General features: G+C 35.7%; 1 protein-coding gene across 1 annotated transcript; it reads left to right on the top strand.

Annotated features, from left to right (window-relative positions):
* Positions 1–4147: 4147 nt before the first annotated feature.
* Positions 4148–9389, top strand: LOC105442513 (G-protein coupled receptor GRL101-like). The gene is made up of 3 exons (XM_030991795.1): positions 4148–4213; positions 4773–4844; positions 5527–9389. Exons 1-3 carry the CDS (start codon positions 4170–4172, stop codon positions 6692–6694), a joined length of 1284 nt encoding a protein of 427 aa, XP_030847655.1. The 5' UTR covers positions 4148–4169; the 3' UTR covers positions 6695–9389.
* The last annotated feature ends 1850 nt before the right edge of the window (positions 9390–11239 follow it).

The raw sequence follows: 11239 nt of genomic DNA, 5'->3' as shown, positions 1-11239 counted from the left end.
GTGCTTGTAAGTATCCTGACATAATATATGTTTCGAAACGTTGCCGTTATAAATTCGTTTGCGAAATTAGACGACTTCAAAAGAAAAAAAAATTGAAGCTAAAAGCGTAAAATGCATCAGATTTATGTAACACACATTTGGTCTATCAGGCACAGTACCTACAGTCAGGCGCGGATCCAGGATTTCTTAGGGGAGGGGGCCCAACTTCTTTTTTTTTTTGCTCCCGAAATTTTGAAAATCGAGCCGGCCGAAAAGTCGCTTAGTGGGGGGGGGGGGGGGGGGGGGGTACAGAGCACAATTTTTTTTTTTTTTTTTTTTTTTTTGCACCCCCCCTTGAGCGCCAGGGGGGGGGGGCCCAACCCCCAAAAAAGGTAAAAATCACGTGATTTTACATGATTTTTTTCTCAAGGGGGGGGGGGGGGCCCGGGCCCCCCGGGGGCCCCCCCCCCCCCTGGATCCGCCACTGCCTACAGTTTGTTTTTTGTGTCATTAACGTTTATATAATGCTGGTAAATAAAAGAGTTTGTTGAAGAAAACAGTCAGTAGGAGAAAATAACCAAAGTATCCAAAGGAAACTCATCAAACACAAATGCAAATCATATATTGCAGAATTTTTGTAGTAGTAGACCCGAAGTGTGCGATAGTTTCATTATGTTGTGACGGTTGTGGTGGTTTAAGATGCCTGCAGAGCCATAGATTTGTTTTGGTCCTTCTTTAAATAGTTGTCTATATCAAGGTAATTCCCCTCCCCCCAAAAAGCTATGCAATTAAAATGGAAATGCACGAAGAGTTTTCACAATCGTCATTTAAGAGAAAAAAGCCTATCAAAACTCTATAGTCATACTAACTTAGGTCATATAATATTATACTACATAAAATTACATTACATATATATTTTATTATACAATATATTTGTAATCTGTTTTGACCTTGAATCAGGAGTTGGGAAGAACTCGGTTCATCATATAGTTCTGAAGGAATAAAAGGTGAAGAGCGAGTTGAGCTGATGTGAGTATTCTTGTTCTGTAGCCTAAATAATAAATATCCAGATATCTTAAATAGTGTCAAGTGGGTAAACGTGCAACAAGTGTATCACCACATAAAATTGATGATATCAGTTGACATTCTCAGCCTTCCTTCATAAAATTGCTAAGGTTTTAAAGTCATACATTCTATCATAAAGAAATACTAAGGAAGACATGTTGAGAAAAAAACACCTATTGAAGGTGCCTAGAAATCTCGCGGTAACGGCTCTCCGTCTGTTTTAAGAAGAGTTAGGATAACCTCCACAACAAATGACTCATATTAGTTCCCTCAAAATACAAAACACTCCACCGTCAACGTTATTTCATGTGTTTATGTCTATTCTTTACCGAACTTGAATTATTAAACAGAGACCGTTTGTAATATCCACATAGCCTAATCATCAAACCGTCACGCACCAGAATGTTTAGGTTTTAATCTAGATCTACGGCCTATGGATTAGGATACCTTTATCTTACTATTAAAAACACATGAAATTACAAATAAATTTCAATTTAAAGCGTTTTCTTACCTTTGGTGAATTCCTCCAATATAAAAATAACATTCCAAATGCCTCTTTTGGAAGCCTTCTGGTACTTTGCTTATTACAATTAATACTCTATTATCATATATATATTTTTGACTACTTTGCATGCCTGCTCTTTTAAATCTTGATCAGGATGATGCCTACATGTACATTGCCAGTTATACTCAAATATCATTGAATAATATTATTATATTTATATTCTTGAATGGCTATGAACATAAAATCTATAGTATAAACAGTACATAAATACAGTAAAGAAATTGCCATCAAGTTGATTTTTCGAAAAAAGTTGCGATCGTGTTATAAAATTATTTCAAAGAAGTTGATTAATTACCTCAGAATCAAGTACGTTTTATATGCACCAACGTAGCCTCTAAAAGAAAACACAGATGGAATGAATATTCAACCAAATATACGCATATACATAACAGTTCATTACAATTTCTTTTTATTTAAATAATTCATTATCATAAAGAATTCAACCATTGTTACCTTCAATTATTTCTCCCTGCCTAGTGACTTCAGTGATGGTGCCGGCCTCCTTTTGATTGAAAGAGGTTTTTTCAGAGGATTTGAAAACTTGCTTTTTCTGTAAGTTGTCACTCTTTAGATTATTCTCATTTTTTGTGTACATTTAAAAAAAATGATTTTATACGAGATGAAAACAAAAAACTCCAATAGACATTAATGTCATTTGGCGTGTGTGTGTGTGTGTGTGTATTGGGTTTTTACAGACGTATATCAATCAGATATGATTATTTACAACTGGGGACCCACCTTTAAACGTCACGATCCGAAAGACGTGACTCAGTTTCGAACTTGCGTCCTCGGCTGAATCAGTTTGAAACTTTCACTGTTAACTGGATTACAGGCGCACGCCACAACACCTAGTTATTAATCTATACTTGTACTCTAATTGGGTAGGAAGAAATTCCTTTAATGCTTTATAACCTTTTGATGGCGGCTACAGCCGGGGTATGATAAGTGCAGTAGAGTTGTATGGTAGGTGCCCTTTATCAATGGTCATATTAGTTTTGTTTACAAAGAAAAATGTGTTAATAAATGTTCCTTTAAAATTGTAGTTATCTAATGATAAGCTTAGTTGATCTGAATTTGATGTGTATCCACTAACGTAAGTTTTCCATTAGAATGTTGATATTAAGCATGAATCTTAATCCACGCTTAATCAATAATTAAGATTTATATCATGACAGTACTAACATATTTCTTGTTGATGTAATGATACATTTGATTTATCACGTATTTTGTTGTGTGTTTCATGAATGGATCTACTTTTGGTACAGCTATCTGGATGGCACCAACATTACAGAAATTCAGAGAGGAACTTTCGAGGGGTTATCATCTTTACGAATTTTGTGAGTTCATAATTTTTGTTTATAATACGAAAAGAATATTGGCTATGAGATAATAATTGGTCGTTATACAATTGTTCCTCATCAAAGGAATGTATTTTATATTTGTTATAAACTCATTATCTTGATTTCGACGATGATTTCAGCCGATGGACAGCGAGAACGATAAACTACTGTGCATTTAATTATTTGCCCTCTAATTCTATTCCCTTTACAACTTCAAAGCGGAATTCTGTCTTTATAAAACTCAGATTTTATAATTTTATCGAGGATATTTTTTATAAATATAATCATTGTTGATGATCATAACTTTCAATATAGTGACAAAATTCGAGCAGATTAAGCAAATTAATTCGTATCTTATATGCGATTAATAATGCAATTCCGTTATCAAAATGTTAAGCAGCCTCTATTTTTCTCCCAATTGAACAGAAATTTATCATCAAATAGCATTTACCATTTATCTCATGGGGTCTTCGATGGACTTGAAAGCCTGAGAATGTTGTAAGTTTGAATTAAGAACAAATGCTAGACCCATCGTTGTCATATATTTTTCAAAGACTAATTAATTGATACACATTTAATGTTAGCGAATATTGAAGGTGGAGAGAAGATGTGAGACAGAGAGAGAGAGGGAGAAAGAGAGAGAGAGAGAGACAGAGGGAGAAAGATAAAGAGATAGAGAGACAGAGGCAGAGAGAGAAAGAGAGCGAGAGAGATACAGAGAAAGAGTGAGAATGAGAAAGAAATAAATAGAGAGGGAGAGAGAGAAAGAAAGAGAGGGGGGGGGGGAGATTACACTACATCATGATATAACAATCCTACTCGATATCGTGTAATGGCAAATTGCAGGAGTGAAAGTTACTGAGGTGGGGATTAAGTTAAAATATACGACATATAATAATTTCCGATAGAAATGTAACGTTAATATTAGATGAACCGAAATATTTGTTTATTTAATTATTGATCTATCTTTCTTCTTTTTTGAGATAGGGCTAAGCTATCAAGTGATTAAAACATCATTGTACATTACTCTAAAATTAGGGTCTTGCAAGATTGTGAAAATATAATATTTGATTCTACATATCAAATGGTACTGCGTAATACTGTATATCACCTATCCCACTTATTATACATATGGAATCATTATAGTAATTTTATTTTGTTAATCAAAACAAAAAAATCATTTTAATTTCAGGGACTTGAGCTACAATCCATTAGTTCATATGGACGAAAAATCATTTGCCAACTTATGGAACCTTGAATATCTGTAAGTAGTACCTTATTATTTTGTTTAATTAGTAAAACAGCGAGTATGTCAATTTTTCGGTTTCCGATATGTATCCTTATAATTCCGGTTCACAATGTATAGTGGCCTTATTATTATACAGACCCCTAAAATATACCGTTCACACGCATTACACGCACCGTGCCACGTCTATTAATGCTGTGTTATATTTTTCTAAACATACTAATAAATTTTCTTTTAACTGTTCTGTATATACGTTATGCTTTTTAATGTAAATATGTTCATAATTATTTAAGGTCCCATGGAAGACCACTACATATTGGTGAATGGGCTACCCTGACAAAAGATTAGAAATGAATTAAAAAAAAAAATACATAAAAATATGATCGGAGATTAAAAATCAGACTGAACTAAACGGAGTTTATTATACTTATCAAGGTATATAGGTCATTATATTTAATGTTATCAAAGATTATCTAATTTATAGACGTGTAAAAATGTATTTGATAAAATAGGCCATGTCATTTTACCATTTGACTTGGATTTTATTCAGTGATGGTTTACATATTTTTTCCTTTAGATTCCTTGTTGACATATACTTACCATCTATCGAAGCAGATGTCGCACAGAACTTGTCTTCTCTCTCAGCCGTGTGAGTGTATTTTCTCTTTTTACATTTGGTTACTAATGACCGATTTACGATTCATGTATGAACATTTTGTTATGAACATTTCAAATAAAAAGAACCTCGATACATTTTGTTTTAATATTAGAGATAGGTGATTCGTCTGAAGTTTGAAAACAACAGATGATCTAGGTTTTATGATGTTGAATATGTCTTTAAAATTTCTTTTAGACTCACTCTAATTTTTAAAGTTAATGTTACGATGGAACTTTTCTGACTTTCTATCCATAATATCACCCATATCTTACGTTGTGTAGTAAGTATTACATTTTGTTCACGTAACATTTTATTTTAATGCTTTAGTAACACTAACAGAACATATAGTACTGCGAGAGATATCTCTAACTAATTTCGCAGTCGGATATATCAGAAGAAGTTTATTCTAAGGCACAAAATGTTTTGTGCCTTATAATAAACTTCTTCTAGATTAAAATATATGGAGGCTATACCCTTAGAACAAAAATTGTTCTTGGAACGTAATGAAACTTGTTTAAACGTTTAACGTCCTGATGACGCTTTGGAAACATCTTGGGAGCGTCTTGATAATGTCTTGTTTTTGTTGGGTACTCGTTTTGTTTTGTTCGCTCCTCAATTGCAGGAGCTGAAATTATTTTATATATGATTTATTTTCCTATTTTTATTCTTATAGGTCTGCATCTGACAGCAGGATATGTTGTATTGTAGCAAATAAGGAGAATGTCAATTGTACCAGGACAGCTCCTCAAAATCCATTAGACACATGTGGCAGACTCTATCCAAGCCTCCTACTTAGGATCTTTGGATGGATCATAGGTCTTACTGCTTTAATTGGAAACCTCATGGTAATTGCTCAACGATTTCGTCAGGAAAAGAAAATGAATGTTCAAGCTCTCCTGATTATCAATCTAGCCGTGGCTGACTGTCTTATGGGCGTCTACATGATTATCATCACATCAGCGGATGTTCATTTCGGTGCTGCTTTCTTTCTAAGTGCGCCATGGTGGCGCAATTCGAATATCTGCAAAGTGGCGGGTGTTCTGGCGTTCCTGTCAAGTGAACTGTCTGTTCTTATATTAACCTTAATCACCCTTGACCGAATGATCTGCATAGTCTTTCCTTTTGGAAAAAATCGGTTGAGTCTCAAAGTGACCGGTGTTCTTCTGGTCCTTATGTGGGTGGTTGTTTTTGTGGTTGCTCTTGTGCCGTTTGTGCTCGACTCAGACCTGTCTGGCGTGTATGGTCTGTCCGATGTGTGTCTTGGTTTGCCACTAGACGTGGATTCGGGAGAAACTGGCATCCTGCGATTCCTTAGAGAATCGGAAGCGGCTGAAGATTTTGTTGTCGTCTACGAGGCAGTCAGTAGTGACATTCGTCCCTCATGGATATACTCCGTTGTCATCTTCATCGCTATTAACATGGTTTTGTTCATACTTATGTTGGTTTGCTATACATTGATGTTCATACAAGTAAAGAAATCCTCTCAATCTGTTGGAAACACAGAAACGAGAGGAAGAGATATTAAGGTGGCAAGGAAGATGGCGTTCATCGTAGGGACTGATTTTGTCTGCTGGATGCCCATCATAGTTATGGGTATTCTTACACAAACAGGGCTGATTGTCTTGCCTAGTTCATTGTACGCCTGGATTGTCATCTTCATCTTACCAATCAACTCGTCCATAAATCCAATTCTCTATACCTTTATGAATACTAAAGAAAGGAAGCGTAAACCTAAAAAGGATACATCTAACGTACAGGCCAATCCAAAGAACACCAACAATTTAGGAGCCTCTGAAAGCAGTTATAGCTCTGATTACTCTACAAAGAATACTACTGTTTAAAGAAAGTTTTACAAAGGGTATTCAGACGAATTTGACAAAATCATCAAAGCCAACAAGTCTAAAACCGCGTCCTCGAACTCCACCAAGCATTTGCATTAAGCTTCTGGGAGGGCAATCAAATGGCAAAAAAAAGAAGAAAAGAAAGGGAGAAAAAAAAAAACGTTGGAGGGGAAAGAGAGGAAGGCAACTTCGAAATGAAAAAGATTGCTACACCTTTCCCCTTTCACACACAATCTCGCTGGAATGCATTGTTTACATATTTTGTTTTACTCTTTGAGACCCATACCCCTATGAAAACAACGCTCCCTCAATAACTAGACCCATTTTTTTACCTCTAGTGCTAGCTCTTGTATAGGTTGTTTAAAATCATGGGATATTTCTTAATAGTTTTGAAGCCCTGTCCGATCTTGCAGTCTGCTGCAAGTTTAGCACATCAGTCAAACTTTATTAATCACTTTTTTCATGTCTGTTCAATATCGTGCACAGTCTGCCGAGACTGGACCAGGTTATTCTGAAGTTATGCCCTATACCTGTTGTAAGATTCTCGGAGGATACTTGGTATCATGTGAGTTGTTTCGGAGAGTTAGTCTAGCCATTCACCCAGCCAGAAGTCTTGACGGCGAGCTAGCGGTTTTTAGTTGGATATGAACAGAAAAACCGCACTGTGAATATAGTACTCTGAGGTACCTGATGATTGTCAGGGAAAAGATTTCTTCTATGCGGTTTTATGTGATTTCAAGTGCTCGAAATAAAGAGGAATTTGATTTAATTGTATTTGTGTGTTTCAATTCATCCTGCGCTTAACCCGCTTTTAATTTCTGTACGTGTACTAGACATTCTTTTTCTGAAAAGGTATACTCGGGTGCGGGGGGAACAGAGAGCTTGAGCCTAGTCATCGAATGGTTTTGGGGATTCATTGAACTGATTTGTTCCTTAATGCTTGGTGATATTTGCTTTGAAGGGTGCATACCCTGAGTAGGTGTCGAAGTCGAATCACTTGACTGAGAATGCAGTTTCCAGGTCGTAAGTTCAAGCCCCGGTGCGGCACTTTACAGTGCTAAGGTGGTTAATGGGTACCAGGTAAGGTGCGTAGGTCAAAGTTTATCATACCTATATGTTCCCCAAGGAGTGGGGAATTTGCACTGTAATGTGCAAAATGGTCACTGCATCTAGTAAGTGTCCGGGGTAATAAGACTGTAACCGCTTTTGTCACTTGTAACTGGTGAGGCGGTTGGCAAGAGACATTCATTATAATAGTACTTCAATTTGTCTCTATTCCATGGGGATCTTTACTTAAGAATTACAGGCGTGGTCTCTCAAGTTGAAGGAGTCCTTCCAGCAGACCAACAGCCCAAAGAGACTAACAGCCAACGAGTCTGACAAAAAGAGTAAATACAAAAAATAATGTTGTTCTCGTGGGCTGTTTGTCTCGAGGACTATCGGTCTCGTGGACTGTCGGTCCTGGAACCCTAACAAAACAAGTCGTTTAAAGACCCATGAGACCGACGTTGTCGTCGAGTTGAGCAGTAGCCAATTGGGAGGCACAGACTTATAAGGTTTTTGATAAATTGGTTCCTCTTGTAGCATAAAGACGGCTTAATAGCTGATTCCCGCTTCAGTGATATCTTCTATAGGCTTTCTTTTGTCAGAGACATAGAATTAGGGTTAGAATCAAGACATAAGGCCAGGTCTAGGTATATCAGTGATAAGAAGTCGTAAAGCGTTAGACATTTAGCGTCGGGTCGGGTGTCATATAATTTGACAGATTGGCTAAAGAGTTTTATATTAAATCAGCTTTTTCAGACGTAGTACATACATCAAATTATGCCTAGATAGAACTTCTGTTGTTGGAATGAAAATGCTAGTGGGAAATTGTACTGTTTAAACTATCGAATTTAAATATTGAAACGTCTGTTTAAAAGGTGATATGTAGAATCTCTATCCAACCCAGGTATTCAAAATAGATCATGAGTTCCTTTCCTTCTTTCACTAGCGAGACTTTGTATATTGTTGTCGTATTTTTTATATATATTACGTGAACGAATAAAACATTGATAGCTTCTGTGTGTAAAGCATATACTTTATTATCGATTAATGTCTTGTGTACATGTATGTGTCGTTTCAAATGCACAATTTTCATTAGGATTACACCTTATGTCATAATATTCAACAGATATCTTTAGTAATGTACATACATTTCCGTGAAATTTTGACGAGGAAAGAGATTGACACATAAATCTCTCCCATAAAGCACACTGTATAAGTCTACAATTTTATTGAATCATGCCTAACTGTTGCAATACATTTAACTTGGTTATAAGATCATGTAATGCAAATTTTTTGATTGATAATTTTTGTGTAGAAACTGGCGTGTCGTACTTCAAAATGTACATTAAGTCTATAAAAGAGTGCTATATATATATATAATTATAACGCTTGCGTGTTCAACTTCTAAATAATATGATTAGATAATCAAATACTTGTTTGAGTGCACGCTGTTTTATCAATAAGTAAATTAATATTATATTTGTAAATAGCTTATCGATAAACATCCTTATATTTCATGATATATATTATATGTTATATGTTTATATTACGTGGTTGTATCATTTATGCAAATCTTCACTGGATATTCATAAATGGTAAATAAATATGAAACATGGCCGCATGCGTGTCTGCCTACGTACATTTGAGATGGAGGTTCGAATCCCATCTCAGTCCTTTGGCAAGACATTAATCAATATTTTGTTAATCCCTCTCCACCCTTGTGTAAATGGGTACCTGGTAATAATAATTTCCTCATGCAGCTGAAGAGGCTTCCGTGAGTAAATAAAACAAAAACATTATTATTATTATCATTAATATTATCATTAATATCATCATTATCATCTCCGATTCTTCAAGAAATCTTTACCGATATACTTGATCAAAGTTCTGTTCTTGTGTTATACTGAATTAAACTATTAGCTTCCTCCACGTATCATGTTTGGTCATAATTATGCTTTATCTGGGTCTCGAAATAATCATTGTTTGTGTCAAATTAGAGTTAGAGAATGAGAAAGAGAGAGGAAGGAGATGAGAAGAGAAAGAATATACAGAGAGAGAAGGAAAGAGAGAGAGAGACGGGGGAGACGCGAGAGAGTGAGAGAAAAGAGAGAGAGAGAGAGAAAAGAGAGAGAGAGAGAGAGAAGAGAGAGAGGGAGAGAGAGAGAGAGAGAAAGAGAAAAGAAAAGAGAGAGAGAGAGAGGTGATGTGAGAAAAAGAGAGTTGAGGTAGCCAAGGTAGGTAGCAGAAATCTTACCACTTCAGTGAAAACAGATTTTAGAATTGCGATAGGAAAGAGGTTCTCAAATTAAGGTTGCTTTACTCATGGAACCCTACATGTTATCCAATTTGTGATGACTTCACGGTTGAAAGTACACTGTTGCTCATAACGGTGGAATATTTTTTTTTATCCCATTTTATGGAATTATTTTAAAAATAATTTAAAAATACTAGATCTAGATAATAGTATACAGTCTCAGATTTTATTGAATAATAATTTGCCAATATGTGTTTTGCGTGACTGCTAAAGCATGTATATTATGCTACTATGTTTATCAACTAGGGGACCTATGCCCTTAAGTCATAAATGACAGTAATGAGGATTAATGCCTCACAAAAGGGCACTAAATGTAGCACATCGACACGGTGTTGATCCTGGGGCCTCACAGTTACGAGGCCATTGCTTTGTCACTGAACCATGACTGTACGCAGGGGGGGGGGGGGCTAGGGTAGGGGGCAGTTTCCATAAATTTAAAAAAAACACAGAAAATGCAATAAATATTCGAATAATTTATTGCATTTTACCCCGGTCCCCAACATAAAAAAATACTCTGGACGACCATGCATTATGGCTCAAGGCATGGGCACACAGAAGATTTTTTTTATGTTGGGGACCGGGGTAGAATGCAATAAATTATTGAAAATTTATTGCATTTTCTTTTCTTTTTTTAATTTATGGAAACTGCCCCCTACCCTAGCCCCCGCTGCGTACAGTCATGGTTCAGTGACAAAGCAATGGCCTCGTAACTGTGAGGCCCCAGGATCAACACCGTGTCGATGTGCTATATTAGTGCCCTTTTGTGAGGCATTAATCCTCATTACTGTCATTTATGACTTAAGGGCATAGGTCCCCTGGTTGATAAACATAGTAGCATAATATACATGCTTTAGCAGTCACGCAAAACACATATTGGCAAATTATTATTCAATAAAATCTGAGACTGTATACTATCATCTAGATCTAGTATTTTAAAATTATTTTTTAAATAATTGAATAAATTGGGATAAAAAAAAATATTCCACCGTTATGAGCAACAGTGTAGAAGAAATACTCCAAAATGTAAGAAGCATGAAAGGCATAATACAACTTCCAATCTTTTGCATTTTGTTGAAATGCATACCTCACGCACTGTTTATGAGTGAGTAGATAAAAGGCAATATCTAACAACAGGATTTCTCTTAAATCATAACATTTATTTATATATATACAGTTGTACTACT

This window comes from Strongylocentrotus purpuratus, unplaced genomic scaffold (assembly GCF_000002235.5).
Source record: "Strongylocentrotus purpuratus isolate Spur 01 unplaced genomic scaffold, Spur_5.0 spur5_scaffold_2, whole genome shotgun sequence".
NCBI lineage: Eukaryota > Metazoa > Echinodermata > Echinoidea > Camarodonta > Strongylocentrotidae > Strongylocentrotus > Strongylocentrotus purpuratus.
Note: the sequence above shows the minus strand (reverse complement) of the source record. Positions and strands in the feature narration are given on the sequence as shown.

Bases quoted from the DNA above. Each gene is read 5' to 3' on its own strand.
- LOC105442513 (XM_030991795.1), top strand. From the start codon at position 4,170: ATGGACGAAAAATCATTTGCCAACTTATGGAACCTTGAATATCT. The intron at 4,214-4,772 runs GTAAGTAGTACC...TTTTTCCTTTAG, and splicing joins TTATGGAACCTTGAATATCT to ATTCCTTGTTGACATATACT. The intron at 4,845-5,526 runs GTGAGTGTATTT...TTATTCTTATAG, and splicing joins TTGTCTTCTCTCTCAGCCGT to GTCTGCATCTGACAGCAGGA.